The sequence below is a fragment of the Typopeltis vanoorti genome, chromosome 19, assembly GCF_054136105.1.
Source record: "Typopeltis vanoorti isolate ZY-2024b chromosome 19, IOZ_Tvanoo_1.0, whole genome shotgun sequence".
Classification (NCBI taxonomy): domain Eukaryota; kingdom Metazoa; phylum Arthropoda; class Arachnida; order Uropygi; family Thelyphonidae; genus Typopeltis; species Typopeltis vanoorti.
Window position 1 is genome coordinate 80,473,256 of NC_143567.1, and position 19,891 is coordinate 80,493,146.

Below are 19,891 nucleotides of genomic sequence, written 5' to 3' on the forward strand. Positions count from 1 at the left end.
GAGGGCACCATCAGGACTTTTAGGAACACCATAGCTTCCTCTACAGACGAATGTTAAAAATCCCATGGACAGCAAAAATGTCCAATCAGGAAGTACTGGAACAAATGGGGAAATCACGCGAACTTTTAGATACCATAAAAAGAAGGAAAACTGCATATCTTGGTCACCTACTTCGTAATGAAAAATATGAGATACTTCAATTGATTATAAAAGGGAAGATAAATGGAAGAAGAGGACAAGGAAGACGAAGAAAATCTTGGCTGGCAGATATCAGACAGTGGACTGGTATGAACTCTGAGAGACTGGTCAGAATAGCTGAGAATCGCTCAAAATTTGTCAAGGTGGTCGCCAACATCCGATAGGAGATGGCACTCAAAGAAGGATAGCTTCCTCGCTTCATTTCTCATTTACTGTGTTTAGTGTCTGTGTGCACGTGTCTTTATTGTAAGTTCCTTTAAAGATGGCAAAGTGATGTTGCCGAAATATTGAAAATATATTAAAAGTTTAATTTAATGTATATTCTATTGTACGTTGTAATTTCCTTAAGTTATTTAGTAAGCACGTATAACCAATGTTTAAGTCTTTCTACATCACTGCCAACGTGAATCAGACTACTCTTTAGAACTCTAACTTATTAAAGTTTGGGTCTAAAGGCTATAGCTATGCCATTGTTGCTTTTTTATTCTATTTATTAAGGAAATTAGAAACAAAGTATTTTACCTTGGGTATAATAAATGTTAAAGATACTAAGCTATTTTAAACCTGGTTTTACTCCATTTCCCAAGTAAGCAAACAGACAAATAAGTCAAGTTTGTGCCTGCACGTAATGCAAGTCTAGCTGACCTTGCAGGTAGTGCAAGACCAAGGTAACTCATGGTAAAAGTAGAATAAGCTCCGATCACTAATCTTAATTAAGATTAGTGATAAGATTAGTAATAAGCTCCGATCAGTGATAAGATTAGTAATAAGCTCCGATCACTAATCTTAATTAAGATTAGTGATCGGAGCTTATTCTACTTTTACCATGAGTAACCTTGGTCTTGCACTACCTGCAAGGTCAGCTAGACTTGCATTACGTGCAGGCGCAAACTTGACTTATTTGTCCGCTTGCTTACTTAGGAAATGGAGTAAAACCAGGTTTAAAATAGCTTGGTATCTTTGAAATTAGAAACATTCAGTAACTTTAAATTTTAAACAAAAGACAAAATTTCGAAAACATTGGTCAATTGAAGTTATATTTTTAAATAACTATTTAATTACAGCCTTGTGATAAAAAATAGAATAAAAAAGCAGCAATGGCAGAGCTATAACCTTTAGACCCCAAACTTTAACAGGTTAGAGTTCTAAAGAGTAGTCTGATGATTCACGTTGGCAGTGACGAAAGGCCTTGTATGTTAAATGCTTTCAATTGTGATAGGAAATAAATAACTAGTATTTACTAAAATAAAGAGCCAAAAGAAATAATGATGGATTTAATATCCACTTGATTCATATAAATAATTAGAATATTTATTTACTTTCTATATCAATATATAAATAAAGGAGTCAGAGTGAAAGGTACCATAAATTGAGGAGTCAAAGTCTGAATTGATTCCTGGCATATACACCACTGGTTACCTTATATCTTGCAGAGCCATACAAGTATGCAGTCATCCCTTCATCACAATGACTTCCACGATTGCATGCATTCTTATAATTAACACAGTTTCATAACAGTTCATTTTTGTATTAGGTCATACCAATAAATTTCTCCATACTCCTAATACCAAATGTTTTCAAGAATAGGCCATCCTTCTTATATAAATCCACTATTCCCTCAAACTAACTCAAATTAAAAAATTGACAGTTTTTCTTTCTACTCAGCCAGCAACATCAAATCATTTACCATCATAGCCCTTCATCTGATACTACTATATCTTGGTGCCAATGTATTGGTAGTTAGACTACAGAAGAACAATAAATTATATATTTAGTTTAATCCTTTATTCAAGTGTAAGCAAACAAAGTTTGCTTACACTTATTTTACGGGACGTCTCGGATCCCTAACCAAGGTGGAAGTAATGGAGAAGTCATTTACCTATGAAAGTTGCCAAAAGGTGTCACACCTTATTATTAAATTACTCTGGATTAGAGAAAGATGTTGGAAGTTTTTTCACTTGGTTAGACTATAAATTATATATTTAGTTTTTTGCTTACACTTGGATAAAGGATTAAACTAAATATATAATTACAGTCTAACCAAATGAAAAAATTTCCAACATCTTTCTCTAATCCAGAGAAATTTAATAATAAGGTGCGACACCTTTTGCCAACTCATATAGGTAAATATGACTTCTTCATTACTTCCACCTTGGAGTCACCACCTCTGGGTCTGGCTCCCACTGATGTGCTTTTGCACAGAAGTAGTTGCTTTTCCTGAGATGTGAGAGGCTCTGCTTGGAGATAGGTTTTTGCCTGTCTCTGAGTAGGAGCACCGCTGAGATTATGGCTCTGCTTGGTGGTGGGGTGAGCCTGTCATTGAGTGGAACTACCGCTGAGTTGGATAGTCCTTCAGCCACTCGTCTGGGGACCGCCTAATTTTTAGAGAGGTTTTTACTTAAACAGCACCTCAATAAAGGTCGAAACAGGTCTGGGTAGTGGCCCTTCCTTTAATGCACAGCAATGTCCACAAGGAGATGTGCTTTGCATTATGGGAGATAATGATGAGAGGCAAGTGATGAGAACTTATACCAGACTAAGTACATCATTTATGTTGATTGTTATGCCTGAACGTAATTAAAGTGGATGTAAAAGTAATTTTTTTTTTTTTTTCAGGGATTCTGGCATGTTTTATATAATGTCCTTAGTTTTTTTTGATAGATTTTAGTTGAATATTACGGTCATAGTTTGTATGTTTCATTTTTGGTTTTGGATTAGATGAAAGAATATAGGCGAGACATGTTATCTACTCCTCTAAGCATGTGGTGACAGAATTATGTGGCAACTGACGAGAAAGTCGCCTAACTCGTTACATACATTCAGGGGCCTGTATATTATCTGAACAGCTACTTGTCATGGCACCATTTTTAATGATGAACTCTTGAAATGGAAGTGTTTTGTCTAATACATCTGGCATGTCCTTGACGTATCACTCACATGGCATGCAGGAAAGAAGAGGGGTGTCAGTTATTGCAATGATCACATTAGATTTAACTGAATAATTAAATCAGTAATGATATGCTGGCATTTAAAAAAAATTGCAGGATAAAGCTAAACAATTTATTAGAATTTCATCATCATCATAAAACTAATTACAGGTATAGACCATATTGGTCTGTTCCGGTCTCATTATCCATCCAATATCTTTTTTTTTGAGGTCTACCCTGCCTTCTCTTTCCAAGAACTTCAACATGTTTTACCATCTGTTAACTGATGGCATCATCAGGAAAAACAGAGAACAACATTTTAACAACTAGGATCTCAAAAACAAACCAACTGATAATGAAGTAGCTGGTTCATAAAAGTTTATGGGTACTCTTCTCCTTTGCTTTCGACAATTAAGAAATGGGCTGCCAAGTTTAAACGTGGCTACCAGCCTTGAAGATGATCCACATGAAGGACGTCCAAAAAGTATAACACCACCAGAAATCATTGATCAAGTGGACGATATGGTCTTGGATGACTAGCGGGTCAAAGTGCGAGAAATTGCTGAGACTATAGGCATTTCAAAAGAATGTGTAGGATATATTTTGCATGAAGAATTGCAAATGAAAAAGCTTTGCGTAAGATGGGTGCAGTGCTTGCGCACAGCAGATCAACAACGCACTCACGTGAAAATCTCTGAACAGTGCTTGGAGCTTTTTAACAACCAAACTGATACTGTGTGTTCAATTTATTACTATGGATGAGACATAAAAGACGAAGTCTGTTCCATCAACAGGAAAGTCATGGCATTGGTGTTTTGGGATGCTAAAGACATTTTGTTTATTAATTATCTTGAAAAGGGTAAAACGATAACTGGGGAATATTATTCTGATCTTTTAACCAGACTAGACAAAAAAATCATGAGAAAAATCCGGTTTGCAGAAAAAAAAAAAATCCACCCTATTCCCCAGATCTGGCTGCCTCTGACCTATCTCTTCCATAAACTAAAATTCTTCCTCGCTGGTCAGCATTTTTCTTTGAATCAAGAGGTGATCGCAGCTGCAGAGGTGTATTTCGCAGATCTTACTGAGAACTACTACAGAGACAGGATAATAGTGCTAGAGCATCACTGGAATAAATGTATTAGTCTTAAAGGAGATTATGTTGAAAAATAAAAATAATTTTAAAATTATAAATTCATTTTTTCATTGTTAGGCCAAGAACTTTTCAGACCACACTCGTATATGTGTATACTCCAGATGACCTTAACTTATGTAAAATGAATTGATCATATTTATTCTTGGGGTGTAACAAACTACTGTTCCATTTACAATAGAAACCAAGTTCTTAGGACTCATTTTTGACTGAAAAACTTATCAACTAATTATAAACCACCTGCAAAATTAAAGAACTCACTCAATTCATCCAAAGATCCATTCGATCTGCTGGCCCACCCTGGAGTATACCGTATTCACTGTACCTGTAATCTGCCCTATATAGGGAAAATTGGATGCACAATTCCTATCAGAAAAAATTATTTCACTGAAATTGAAGATCAAGGTAGTCTGTATCCGGTTCTCAAATTTAGTAATACTGAATACTTTTCTTTGCACGTTCGTATTGCAGTGTGCAAGTGCTTGTTTTGAAACCGTGGTGCCGTGATTTTTTAAAAGTAACAAGCCTACAGACTTAAATTTTAATATGAATAAGAGACAAGGGACCTTGTTTAATTTTGGTGTTAAGAAATCTCATATTGAAGGTGTTTGTGATGCAACAAATAGCAATTCATCAGCATCAAGCCTACAGAACAATCTCTATTTCCACAGAAAGCTACCAGCACACAGAAGAAAAAGTCTGCATTCACTGGTAAATACATGGACAGCTATTTAAAATTTGGTTTCATACAATGCCCTCACATTGACCAGTTGCCACAACCTCAATGTGTCATTTGTACTACTGTTCTGGGAAAGGAAGCTATTTGTTTGCATTACAACTGGATGAATCTACCAATATTCAGAACAACAGCATTTTACTTACATATGTACAATATATTAATCATGATAAAAGTGACATGAAGGAAGATATTTTAAGTGATTCTGAATTACCTACGCACATGACCAGCAGCGAAATTTTCAGTTTTAAATAGTTTCATTGAAGAGAGAGAGAGGTCTTGAATGGTAAAATTGTGTTGGAGTTTGTACTGACTGCACTGCCTGTCTTACATGCAGAAATTCAGGTTTAGTCACTAAAACTAAGAATATGGTGGGCAATAACTTATTGTCAACACATTGCTACATACGTAGGCAAAACCTATCCTCCAAATAAATGGCAGCTGAGCTTAATGAAGTCCTGTCTCAATCTGTTAGAATTATTAATTATATAAAAAACAGTGCTTTAAATTCAAGAATGTTAACAGCATTGTGCGATAAAATGGGCTCTGATCATCAAAATCTTCTTTTCCATTCAGAAGTTCGTTGGCTGTCCCACAGTCAAGGTCTCAAGAGCTTATATGAACTCCGAAAGGAAAATAAGATTATTATTTCTTTCTGTAATCGCATTAAACCAGAGTTTGAGTTGTTTCTAACTAATAAGAAAAGGGTAGCCAGGCTGGCATATCTCAGCAACATATTTTCTTACATAAACAAGGTCCAGATACAACGATATCTAATGCTTGGAACGAGATTGAATCATTCAAAAAGAAAACAAACTCTGCCTTAATATGATGGCAGAAAGAAATAATGAAATGTTTCAGTCATACTCAGATTATATTATGGAAGCAGATGATTTCTTTTCACAGAATTCAGTTTCAGATATTACTGCAGTCCACTTGAGGATGTTGTTGTCATTTGAAAAGTATTATCCCAAACATGAGGATCCCCAGAGGTAAAATAGGTGGATTGTGAACCCCTTTGTTGAACACAAAGAGACAGCCCTTTTCCATGAAGGAAACCCTTCAACTTATTGAATTATCATCGGAAAAAAGACTGGAAAGTACTTTTAATTCTATGAGTAATTCAAAATTCTGGTTAAGAATGAAAAATCAATACCCAAATGACATGAAATTGAAATGAGATTTCTTCTTTGTTTTTCACCACACATCTTTGTGAAACTGCATTTTCTGCCATGACTGTGTTTAAAAGGAAATACAGGAACTGCCTGCAACTTTCTGACTGTCTCCATTTGGCTATCCTTCAATTCATCCCAGAATTAATAAACTAAAGGTTTGTTGCTGTTTTCTGTCCATTAGTTTATTAATTCTGGAATGAATTGAAGGATAGCCAAATGGAGACAGTCAGAAAGTTGCAGGCAGTTCCTGTATTTCCTTTTAAACACAGTCATGGCAGAAAATGCAGTTTCACAAAGATGTGTGGTGAAAAACAAAGAAGAAATCTCATTTCAATTTCATGGCATTTGGGTATTGACTTTTCATTCTTAACCAGATTTTATGAACAGATTAAAAAACTGCAGCCAGATACTTCATCTCAATTGAGGAAAAAATATGAATTTCATGCAAGCAATGGATGGCTGGCTAAGTTTATTAAAAGACATGCTCTTCGTAATATAAAAATTAAAGGTGAAACGGCTTCTGCTGATGAAACAGCTGCTAAAGCATTTCCACAAAAACTTGCTAAAATAATTGAAGATGGAGGTTACACTCGTGAACAAGTTTGGAATATGGATGAAACTAGCCTTTTCTGGGAAAAAATACCAAACAGAACTTGCATATCAAAAATGCAAAAAAAACTGTTGGTAACGCTTTAGGAGATTGGATGATGAAACCACTGCTCATAAATCGATCATTAAGACCACGCCAATGAAAGGTGTAGATTTTCAAAAATTGCCAGTTCATTGGATGGCCAACAAAAAAGCTTGGGTGACCATTGATATTTTCACTAAGTGGTTCCACAAACATTTTGTGCCAGAAGTTAGACGCTATTTGAATGACAAGGGTCTCGAATTTAAAGTGCTTTTGATTCTTGATAATGCACCTGGTCATCCTGCCATAGAACACCCAAATGTGCATTTTTTTTTTTCTGCTACCTAATACCACATCATTGCTACACCTCTAGATCAGAGTATAATTGCGACTTTTAAAATAGCAAATAACATAAATTTTTTTATAGAATCCTTAGCAAACAACTGAAATGAATATGATTTTTTAAAAGTTATTAAAATTTATGTGTGTTCTTCATGAAATGTAAATAAAAATCTTCTGATCCTAATGAATTTAATGTTTGTTTTTTTTTCATTACTTTGCTTATATTTCAGGTTTGGAACCAATCTTCGCTTTTTCTATGGAGTCAGTAGGTCTTTTTACGTGAATTCTATTTACGGGTAATTTTTAGGAACGTATTTATCGCGTAAAAAGAGGTTTAGGTGTACTACAATATTTCATTAGTCCAGTGATTGAAAACTAATTTAAATGTAATTTTATATTTGTCAACATACCACACCATATACATAAGTGTACTAATACTTATTATGATTATTATTACGGGCAACTCCAAGGTGTCCTTAGACTCATTGAGGGAGGCGCTAAACATCATGTCAAAAACAACTATTCAACATTTACATAGTATCTATCATACTTTGTCTTGAACTCATTCACAGTCATGGCACCCACAATAGACTCTGGCAGCTTATTCCACTCATTTACCACTGTCCACGAAAAAAACCTAGCTCTAACACCCTTGCATAGTTTCCATGGATGACCCCTAGTCCTCCCACCACCAACCAGTCCTGTTCTCAAAAATATCCTCTGAGTTAATCTTATAGAAACCCTTCAGTAATTTGAATGTCTCAATCATACACCTCTTTTCTGCCTATCAACCACTTTCTGCAACCCACACATCTTCAACCTGTTCTCATAAGGTTCATTCCACAGACCTGCTATCATCTTTGTCACTCGCCTCTGGATCCGCTCCACCACCTCCCCATTAAGAAGAAACCGTGACGGCCAAATCTGGGCATAGCAGTCAAGATGGGGTCTTACCAAGGCTCGATAATGAGGAACAATAACTTGCTTGTCTCTGCTCATCAAAGTATTCTTCAGTAACCAAGTGATTTGATGAGCTGATTTAGCCACTTTTGCAATGTGCACCCTAAAATTCAACTCCCTATCCACCAACAGTCCCAAATCCCTGGCCTTGTCAATCTCCTGGAGTACAGTTCCACCAATGTGGTATACTGCTGCTAATCTATTCACCCCAAAATGCATAACCTTACATTTTGCTACATTAAATTGACATCCATTTTCCTTAGCCCAGTCCTCCAATCTATCCAAATCATCCTGCAAAATTTTGATATCATGTGCATTCACTATTGCACCACCCAACTTTGCATCATCAAGCAAACAAATGAACAGTCCCTCTGAGATCCTTTCCTATATCATTAATGAGCAAATTAAATAGTATTGGTCCAAGAACAGAACCCTGCAGCACACCACTAGTCACAGGCTGTCTTTTGGACTTTACTCCTGAATAAACTACTCTCTGATATCTCTCCATCAACTACCCTCCTATCCATCTCACCATCCCCATATCCATGCTGCAGTTTACTGATTAGAATTCCATATGGTATCCTGTCAAAGGCCTTAGCAAGGTCCAGCAGTATCACTGTAAACCCATTACCCTTATCCGGTTTAGCCATCACTGCGTTATAAAACATGAGCAAGTTACTGAGGCATGATCTACCCTTCACAAAACCATGCTGTCCCCCATACAGTATCCCATTTTCATCTATCCATTCCTGTATTTTTCTCTTGACTACTTTCTCCAAGACCTTGACAACGACTCCTGATATGCTGATCAGTCGGTAATTTGCAACAGCAGTCTTGGAACCTCCTTTATGCAGTGGAACTATTTTCCCCTTTTTCCACCGCCTCGGGACTAACCCAGACCCGAGACTCAAATTAAAAAAAAATGGTCACGGGCACTGACAATTCTTTAGCCACTTCACGTGTGACCCGAGCTGGTATACCATCCAATCCCACAGATATATTCACATTAAGGTTTTGTAATAGACTATTCACCACAATTCCCATATCAACTATTGGTTCCTTCATTCCTGCAATATCACCGTCTGGATGATATATACTCTTGCAAAGTGCTCGCTCAGTAATTCTACTATATCAACTGATTCGGTTACCTCCCTACCATCGACATTCCTTAAAATCATTCTGCCGTATACATTTTTTCTTTTACTTGCAGCATATCAAAAAAACTGTTTGGAATTCTCTTTAGCTTGCATGGCTAATTCCCTTTCATAACCCGCTTTTGCTTTTCTTATCATACTCGTTACCCTTCCGGGCTGCACTTTTACCGTTTTTGCAGCTCCATGGTGTTATTCATCCATTTAACCCCTACTTGATTTACTATTCGAACTCTAGGTATACAGTCAGCCATTACCTCCTGTAAACGCTGCTTAACCACCTCACATGCACTATCAACATCCAGCCCTTGCAGTTTTACATGCCATGGTACTGAACCAAGCAATCTCCTAAGCTTGTCATACTTAGCAGTCCGGTAATTCCACATGTACCCTATCTTAATTGAAAATTCCACACATTTAGCCACCTTTCTGGTCAAGACCTTATGATCACTAACCAATTGGTGGTAACATGGTCATATTCATTACAGCCAAATTCTCAGATGCAATTACCAGGTCAAGCATTCTACAACCGCTAGTGTTTTCCATTACATGCTGTCTCAGATAGTTATCCCTTAATAACTGCATAAAATCCAATTCCTTCCTCCTTCCAATCAATGTTACCTTAATTGAAATCCCTCATAATAATTACCCTCCTTCCACTCATTGTGTCTATTTGTTTATTATTATTATTATTATTATTATTGTTCCGGGAAACTCCAAGGAGTCGACAGACTCATCGAGGGAGGCCCTAACATCATGTCTGGAACAACTATTCAACATTCACACAGTATCTATCATATCTTGCCTTGAACTCATTCACGGTCGTAGCACCCACAACAGACTCTGGAAGCTTATTCCACTCATTCACCACTCTCCAAGTAAAAAACCTAGCTCTAACACCCTTGTCAACCACGCTCTTGCCTAGCTTCCATGCATGGCCCCAAGTCCTCCCACCACCAGTCATATTTTCAAAAATATCTTCTGGATCAATCTTATAAAAACCCTTCAGTAATTTGAATGTCTCAATCATATCACCCCTCCTTCGCCTATCGTCCAATTTCTGCAACCTACAAATCCTCAACCTATTCTCATCCACAGACCTGCTATCATCTTGGTCACTCGTCTCTGGATCCTCTCCACTTCCTCCCCATCACGAAGAAACCCTGGTGCCCATAACTGGGCACAGAAGTCCAGATGGGGTCTTATCAAGGCTCGATACAGAGGAACAACAACTTGCTTCTCTCTGCATGTTAAAGTATTTTTCAGTAGCCAAGTGATTTGGTGAGCTGTTTTAGTTACTTTTACAATGTGCCCCCCTAAACTTCAACTCCCTATCCACCAGCACTCCCAAATCCCTGGCCTCATCAATCTCCTGGAGTACAGTTCCACCTATGCGATATACTGCTGCTATTCTTTTCACCCCAAAGTGCATAACCTTACACTTTGCCACATTAAACTGATATCCATTTTTCCTAGCCCAGTCCTCAAAACTATCCAAATCATCCTGTAAAATTTTGACATCCTGTGCACTCACAATTGCTCTACCCAACTTTGCATCATCAGCAAACAAGTGAACACTTCCTCTCAAATCCTTTCCAATATCATTGATGAACAAATTGAAAAGCAGTGGTCCAAGAACAGAGCCCTGCTGCACTCCACTAGTCACAAGACGTCTTTTTGACTCCACTCATGAATAAACCACTCTCTGGTATCTCTCCTTCAACCACCCTCCTATCCATCTTACCAACCCTATATCTATCCCTATCTGCTCCAGTTTACTGATTAGGGTTCCATGTGGTATCCTGTCAAAGGCCTTGGCAAGGTCCAGTAGTATCACTGTAAACCCATTACCCCTATCCAGTTCAGCTGTCACTGTGTTATAAAACGTGAGCAAGTTACTGAGGCATGATCTACCCTTCACAAAACCATGTTGTCCCCCATATAATATCCCGTTTTCATCTATCCAATCCTGTATTCTTTTCTCGACTAATTTCTCTAAGACCTTGACAATGATTCCTGATATGCTAATCAGTCGGTAATTTACAACAGCGGTCTTGGAACCACCTTTATGCAGTGGAACTATTTTCCCCTCCTTCCACCCGCTCGGGACTAACCCAGACCCGAGATTCAAATTAAACAAAATGGTCAAGGGTACTGACAATTCATTAGCTGCTTCTCGTACTACATGAGCTGGTATACCATCCAACCCCACAGATGTATTGACATTGAGGTTATGCAATAGACTACTCACCTCCACTTCATTCACCACAATTCCCGTATAATCTACTGGTTTATTCGTTTCTGCAATGTCACCACCTGGATGATATATTCTTGCAAAGTGCTCACTCAGTAACTCAGCTATCTCAATTGATTCAGTTACCTCCCTACCATCGGCATTCTTTAAAATCATTCTGCCATGTACATTTTTCCTTTTACTTGCTACATATCTAAAAAACTGTTTAGGATTCTCTTTAGCCCGCATGGCCAATGTTCTTTCGTAATCCATTTTTGCTTTTCTTACCACACTCGTCACCCTTCTGGCCTGCACTTTATACCGTTCATGTGCCTGCCAGTCACCTTTCTCCTTAAATTCCCTCCATGGTTGTTTCTTTTTTTGCAGCTCAAGCTTAATGGTGTTATTCATCCATTTAACCCCTACTTGATTTATTATTCGGACTCTAGTTATACAGTCAGCCATTGCTTCATGCAAGCACTTCTTAACCACCTCCCATGCACTATCAACTTCTAGTCCTTGCAGTTGTACATGCCATGGCACTGAGCCAATCAAACTCCTAAGCTTGTCATACTTTCTAGCCCGATAATTCCACATGTACCCTGTCTTAATTGAAAATTCTACACCTTTAGCCACCTTCCAAGTCAAGACCCTATGATCACTCTCACCGATTGGTGGCAATGTGGTCATATTTGTTACAGCCAAATCCTGAGATGTAATTACTAGGTCAAGCACTCTCTGACCCCTAGTATTTTCCATTACATGCTGTCGCAGATAGTTATCCCTTAATAACCGCATAAAATCCAAATTCCTTCCTCCCGTGTGTCCTCTCCTCACTCCAATCAATGCGACCATAGTTGAAATCTTCCATAATAATCACCCTCCTTTCACTCATTTCTTCTATTTGCTTGTGCATACTGTCACTACCATCTTTTCCATCACCTGGTCTATAGCAGCACCCAATTGTATATTTAGTTCTGCTAGCCACAATCTCACACCAAATGGCCTCAAATGTGCTCTTTTCTCTATCCTGCAATTCAACTTCTATTCTCCTTGGCTGTAGCTCATCAGCTATCATCAACAATACTCCTCCCCCAATTTTATTCTCTCTGTCATTCCTAACACACTATACCCATCACATTCAATCCCACTAGCTATATCATCTACAGTCAGCCATGTTTAACTAATACCAATAACCTGTGGTCTGGAAGTGCCAACCATGGCCAAAACCTCTTTCTTCTTGTTCCTAATACTCCTGGTATTAGTGTACATGAATTTAAGACTCCCATTAGCCCCAACCCTACCTTGATGCCTTATATTAACTATCCCACTCTGGTTTGTGGTCCTTATTTGCTCTAGCATATTATATTCATTCTTACATTCAACTGCCTCCCTAAGGACTGTATATCTACTCCCCCCCCTTAACGAATCTAGTTTCCCTGAATTTGCACATCCACTACATTCAGCAACACTTTCTCAAGTCTTCTTACACCATAACTTCAAATGCAAGCCATCCATCTTATATAGATCCTTTCGCCCATCAAACTCACTCCACACGTCCACAAATTCCACACCACTCGTCATACATAACCCACGCATAAAGTCATTCGCAATTATGGCCCTCCTTTTAAACATTTCACTGTCATACCGTGGCAAAAGACTAATCATTCTAACTCTCTCACTCTTTTCTTTTGCTACCTCAAACAATTCATTCAGGTCTTCTATCATTTCCATTTTATCTCCTTTCAAATCATTCGTACCTACCACAACAATCATTTTTTTCACCCTTTCCTTTTGCTCTCTAATAGACTCAGTTACATCCTTTATAGTCGCACCAGGTTGGTACGATTTTGTCAAATCCTCTACTAACACACCTCGTACTAACGAGTCTCCATACAGCACTCTAGCCTTCATTTTGTTCATGTTCACATTCATACGCATACTATCTCCACCATCTATTCCATCCCCTGGTCTATAGCAGCACCCAACTGTATATTTTGTTCTGCTAGTCTCAATATCACACTAAATAGCCTCAAATGTGCTCTTTTCTATATCCTGCAGTTCAACTTCTATTCTTCTTGGCTGCAGTTCATCAATAACACTCTTCCCCCCCATTTTATCCTCTCTGTCTTTGCTGAACACACTATACCCTTCACATTCTATCCCACTAATTATATCTCTTCTGTCAGCTATGTTTCACTAATGCCAATAACCTGTGGCCAGGAAGAGCCAACCAAGGCCAAAAATTCTTCCTTCTTGTTCCTTATACTCCTGGCATTAGTATACATGAAATGCGGAAGCCAGTTAGTCCCACCCCTATCTTGATGCCTTATACTAACTATCCCATTCTGATTTGTTTCCTTCATACTAGCTCAGGAATATTATACACATTCTTACACTCAACTGCCTCCCTGATTATGCACATCCACTTTCACTTCATTCAACAACACTTTTTCCAGTCTCCACACACCAAATCCATTCAGATGCAAACCATGCATCTTGTATAAATCCTTTCGCCCATCAAACTCACTCCACACATCCACAAACTCAACACCACTCATCCTGCATAACCTGCGCATAGTCATTTGCAACTATGGCCCTCCTCCTCAATTCTTTCTCTGTCATACCGTGGCAAGAGGCTCACTATCTTAACTATACATAATTAATTATTAGTACTCATGTTAGTTTAATGTATGAACTTTAACATTTTCTGGATCTTAATCTATATGGGCCAGTGATGCATAATATACAGTTTCTCTGAGTCAAGTCAACCCTGCATTCTTCTGGTGTGGCTTATTTCCAATAAAGGGGCTCTGGTGACAGTGAATATTCCTGCTGCAAAGAAATACCTTTCTAGATGCCTTATAGTTGAAGTAGATACAAACTAGACATACTATGTGGCAGATGACTTTCATTGGCCATTTCCTCTTGGGAGACCTGAAGTGGTTGTTGCCATGTCTAGTTCCTAGAAGAGTTCCAAGTTCCTGTCCATCCCCCCACTGTTATTACTGTGTTTGATTTAATAAAAAAGTCACCTGCAAATTAAGATAATCTCCCAACTCATAGTGTCACAATAGCAATAGAAATGTACTTCACTAAAAACACAACCCAGGGATCTCATTTCAACTTTGTGAAATCTTCAAAAAATGCAAGTAACGATTAATCAAGATTTTTGATCCCTTCTATAGAAGGAGTCAAAAATCTGAGAGTTGACAATTATCTAAATATAACATACCTTGACAATTCATTTGATTTTTAACTTACTGTAATATAGAAGAAATCTGCAGCATCAATTACAGCCTTATTATCAGGTTGATCTAAATGCATCTTACTGAAACAATTTGCAGCACCTAGATTTGCACATAAAGATCTGCAAATAAAATTTAATACATAATAAAGATATAATTTAAAATACTGATATTACTGAGTAGATAAATATGTCAGTACTTTTAAATGAAATAATATAAAGCAAGTTTAAATGCAAAAGCTAAATCACAAAACATTGAAGTTTGTCACTTGACTACCATAACATCAACAAAATGATTTTTTTTCTTTCTCTCCCCCCCCAATTGAGATTCCTACCCACGAAAGATATATTTGTAAACCTATACTATATTCATACCTAAGGATTTTTTTCTGCATTGTTATTGAATTTACATATATACTGTATTTTAACTCTTTTTTTTTTTTTTTTAAACAGACCTGAAACCCTAATTCTTGAGAACAAACATGGAACTCTTTCAATTCACTTCAGGCATCCACTAAGTGATGCAGTGGTCTCACACCACTGCCAGGTAACGAAATTCACCTTCCACCTAGAGACAATCACAAACATCTATGCCCACAGTGGGATTCGAATCTACAGCCTACTGATTGGAGAGTGGATATGCTAAGCACTAGGCTGGCAAAATGGCACTAAAAAATGCAGTAATATCCTCACTCACTTTTTTTTCAGAAATGTATCCTAATAATGTGATATGCATTCCCCAAAAGGACACGAATGCCAAAACTTACAATCATGAAACTGTCACACTGACCTCCAGTTAGGCCACAGCTACACACAAAAAAAAAAAAAAAAAGGGGAGATAATATGAGGTGTGGCTATTAAATAATGAGACTGGTTGCAAAAATGTGGTTTATTATTATAATTGTACAATGTAACTGTTATCCCCTTCAACATACTCCCCTACTCTATCTGTACACTGTTGCATAGGAATTTTCCATTGTTGGAAGCAGTGCTGCAAGTTATCAGATGTTATCTGCTTCAGTAGTGATGCCATTTTCTCCTTTACCTCATCCACTGACTGAAAATGGGCACCCTTCAATGAAGATTTCAACTTTGGACTTGCAGGAGAATGAACAAGAGAAAGAGACAGTCGATGCACTTGAAAACTCCAACATCACTGAGAATGAAAAAAGCAAGAAGGAGCAAGTCAAAACTGAAGGCAATGATTGCTTTTTTTTTTTTTTTATATATCAATGGCATGGTAATGGTTGAATGGGTACCAGAGGATCAGACAGTTAACCAACACTATTACCTTGAAGTTCTGGCCAAGCTGAGAGAAAGAAGAGTGCATTGTCTGTAAAGCAGTATTTGGCTGATAAGAAGATCCCAGTGTTGGACCATCCACCTTACTCGTCAGACTTTGCTCGATGTGACTTTTACCTTTTCCAAAGTTGAAATCTGCATTGAAGGGCACCCATTTTCAGTCAGCGGATGAGGTAAAGGAGAAAACGGCAGTGATACTGAAGCAGATAACACCTGATGACTTGCAGCACTGCTTCCAACAATGGAAAATTCATATGCAATGATGTATAGATAGAGGATGGGAGTATTTTCAAGGGGATAACAATTAAGTTGTACAATTGTAATAATAAACCACATTTTTGCAACCAGTCTCGTTATTTAATAGCCACACCTTGTAGACATAGATTTCAGGTAAAATACACTTCATTAGCTTATTTTTACATAGTGCAGAAAAAAATGCCAGAAAAATTTAGCTGCCATATATCCAAATGCAATCATTAGAAATAAATAGAATAAAGATGTATTATGTAGTCAGTGCACCACAGACTTCATTTCCATAATTGCTGGTAGCTGCTACATGGTCCTAAAAAACTATTTGAGTGAGATAACACAAGCAAAAAAAGGGAAAGATTACTTGAGTTGGGAGAAGGAAAAAAAAAAAATCTTAACGTGAAGTATAACAGCTTTCCAAAATCTGAGGGCATACAATTATTTGGATTTACATTCACATTAGATATTTATCATTTAAGGTCATTAACTGTTCCAGTTATTAAAAAAAAAAAAAAAAATATGTTAGCTGTACCATTTATACTGCATCTCTGTAAAGAGATTGTTTTTCATGCTGAGTGTTAGATAATTACACAGGAGTTCATTCCAATTGGTGGAGTGACTAACTGCATTTCTTTTAGAATCCAGATAATTATTGAATCGAGTATACCAAATAAAAAAAATATATACATTTAATGAAACTAAAACATTATATACATTTTAAATAAAATTACATAAATAACTAATTTTTAAAAGTTATCTCTGGCATAACTATAAACAACAAATTACATGAAAACCACAGTTCGTTAAAGTTAATTACGGTGGTTTATCACGTAATCTCCTGTTTACATAAATAACTACAAAAAATAACTGGATTCAAGGCCTTCTAAAAAAGTCTACATTTCAGAGATTTTCTTATCCTAAAAATAAAATCATCCTTTCTTTGACTCATTCCATTGCTGGGTTGTTTAACATACACTTAATCATGTCTACCAGACTAAACACCATGTTTTCACAATAAATTTTTACAACAAAATGTTCATCTGAGTCAGTGTCTTTGTTAGGCCCTTTCGGGAAATATAGAATTTACTTCTTTTCCACAAGACTTTTTTTTTTTTTTTAATTTCCTCATTTAGCATGATTTTTTCAATCATTCCTGTTTCACTGGAGTATAAATATTCTTACTTCTAATAGTTCAATTTGACACACAAATTATCAATTTTTGTACCAGAGAAAGGAGTTTCTTCTATTACTTCATAAACAACATATCTAAGTAGAACTCTTTATGTTAAGTCACTTTATAATTTCAGATTTTACTAATTCCATCGCTTTTTTTCCAGTAGAATAACAAATAAATCCGACATCCTTAAGACAGAAGATGAAACTTTTCAGTTTCCTCGAGCACTGAATTCAAACATCAACTCTAATATCGTCTTTTATTTGTTAAACATTTGTTGACAGTAACTCTTCCAGTTTAAAGATTCACAGTGCTACAATTCCTTTTTGGAATCTTCTATTAATATTCTCCTGACTGTTATATTTTCTTAAAAACTTCATAAGAACAAATTTCTCTGGTTGCTGTTCTCAAATTGTCATTCTTTCTCCACTTGGTTTCCTCCATCATTTCAATACCAAATGCTCTGTCAGCTGTCAGTCGCCCATCATTCTCCTCAGTGTGCATGCACATGTCATGTAAATGGCAAGTGAAAAGTTATTTAGCATTGCTTAATGGGTGACACATTGTCTTCATTAGCAGAAAAAAGAATGTCTTTACAAAACACTACAAATATCTCAACACTTAACAATTGTGAACTTCAATAAAGAAGACTGAAATTATTACAAACTATCAGAATCTAGTAAGTCCATCATTTTCAAATGCTTTACATTGCATTTTGACAATAATAATATCAATAACAAGCACATTGCAAGTGCCAATCATATGTGATGCAAAAGCCAAATTAATAATATACTAGCAAACAATTATTAAAGTATTCATAATTAAAAAAAAAAAAAATCAGCTAATGCTTTTTTTTTTTTTTGTCCCACATAGGGAATAAGGGGAGGCCGTTTTAGCCCTATCTAACTTTTGGAGACTGAGTAAGCAGTTCAATCTCCACTGGTAGCCAATCAGAGATAGCTGGTCCAAGGCTATCACTAATTAATCAGTATGCAGTGAAGATGGCTAACAAGTACTGCCATCTTGTGGTCCCTTACCCTGTCCAATAATTTTAAATTATGATTATTTTTGCATGTTGATGTTTGAATAAGAGTTCTGCTACTATTACTTCTCTTCAGCTTTCATAGCCATAGCCACAAAGATTTATGTACATTTATTAATAAATATATATATATATATATATATATATATATATACACATATATATATATATATATATACACACACACATAATGGAAACTGAATTAAAAACTAATTTAATATCATGGTCTCCATATAGGCATATGACTGCCAATACTGATCCTCTTCAATTTTTTTTGCACATAGTTCAGTGAAATATGGGTTAGGAACAACTTCATTAAATACTTTGGTCCACTGCTGCACACAGGAAGTTCTGTTTATCCATAGCCTTCTCAGATGATGCAATCTCGTTCCTAACAGACTGTCTTAGGACCATAGTTACACCTCTTAGACAAGCAATGTGGGTTATAATTCCAATGATTAAATATTCAGGATATCTCACCTTTTGAGAAACCAGTCAACTCTGCTGTTTTCAAAATCATGGCTCCAAGCAGAAGGGCACCCACAATAAGTCCTTCATTGAACTCTGAAAGATCTTTTATCTTTTTCCATTGTGATCAACACTATTGATGATTACTGACCAGAAGCATTCTGAAATAATTGCCTCACCCACCCAACATTTAAGAGGGCTTTGTTAGAACAGCTATACCAAAACAGTTCAGTTTTGTTTAACAATTAAAAAAATAATAATAATAAAACAAGTTTTTTTTCCAATAATCAAAATACTTTTAAATATACTTTGATATTTAAAAGTAAGACTATGAAAAATTGTCAAAAATACACAAATTTCAAAGTGGTTAGTTTCCTCTTGTAAGCACACTTACATTTCTCTCTCTTTCACTAAAGATCATCCAGCAAGCATGATCACTCTCCACAGAATGATCACTGACCTGAGAGGTGGCTAGCCATGTGGAATTTTTAGTTTAAGGAGTTGTATATGTGGAACTACAAAGCTGACCATTAGAGCAAGCAAAAGAGATGGAGCAATGCACAGTAAAAAGAAAGAGAATGAGTACATGGGAAAAGTCTAGGAGTATTTCAGGAAAACATTAATCGGATTCCATAATGAGGTCAAGGTAAAATCAGTTGCAAGCTCAGAAGCTGCACAAAGTTTTAGAGGATAATATAAATAGGAAGGTGAAAGCTTATGAGTAGTGAGCATTCTACTAGCAAAGAGCATGGCAAGGGGGTCATCTGGTAGTGAGCCAAAGGAAATCCCAAAGAGTTCTTTTGCTAGTAAAATAAAAGACAAATAAAAGGAAGAATAATTCATGATAATTGATGGTACTGTATGCCCACAGATGCGAGACCCTTCAACACTTCTACGCACGTC

General features: G+C 36.7%; 1 protein-coding gene across 1 annotated transcript in view; it reads right to left on the reverse strand.

Moving 5' to 3' along the window:
* The window catches only part of LOC150096285 (adenosine kinase-like), a 286,808-nt gene that overhangs the window by 116,874 nt on the left and 150,043 nt on the right, over positions 1–19,891 (reverse strand). The window contains exon 6 of the mRNA XM_090409587.1: positions 14,771–14,876. Within this exon, the coding sequence (XP_090265713.1) occupies positions 14,771–14,876 (106 nt within the window). The remainder of the gene's footprint in view (positions 1–14,770; positions 14,877–19,891) is intronic.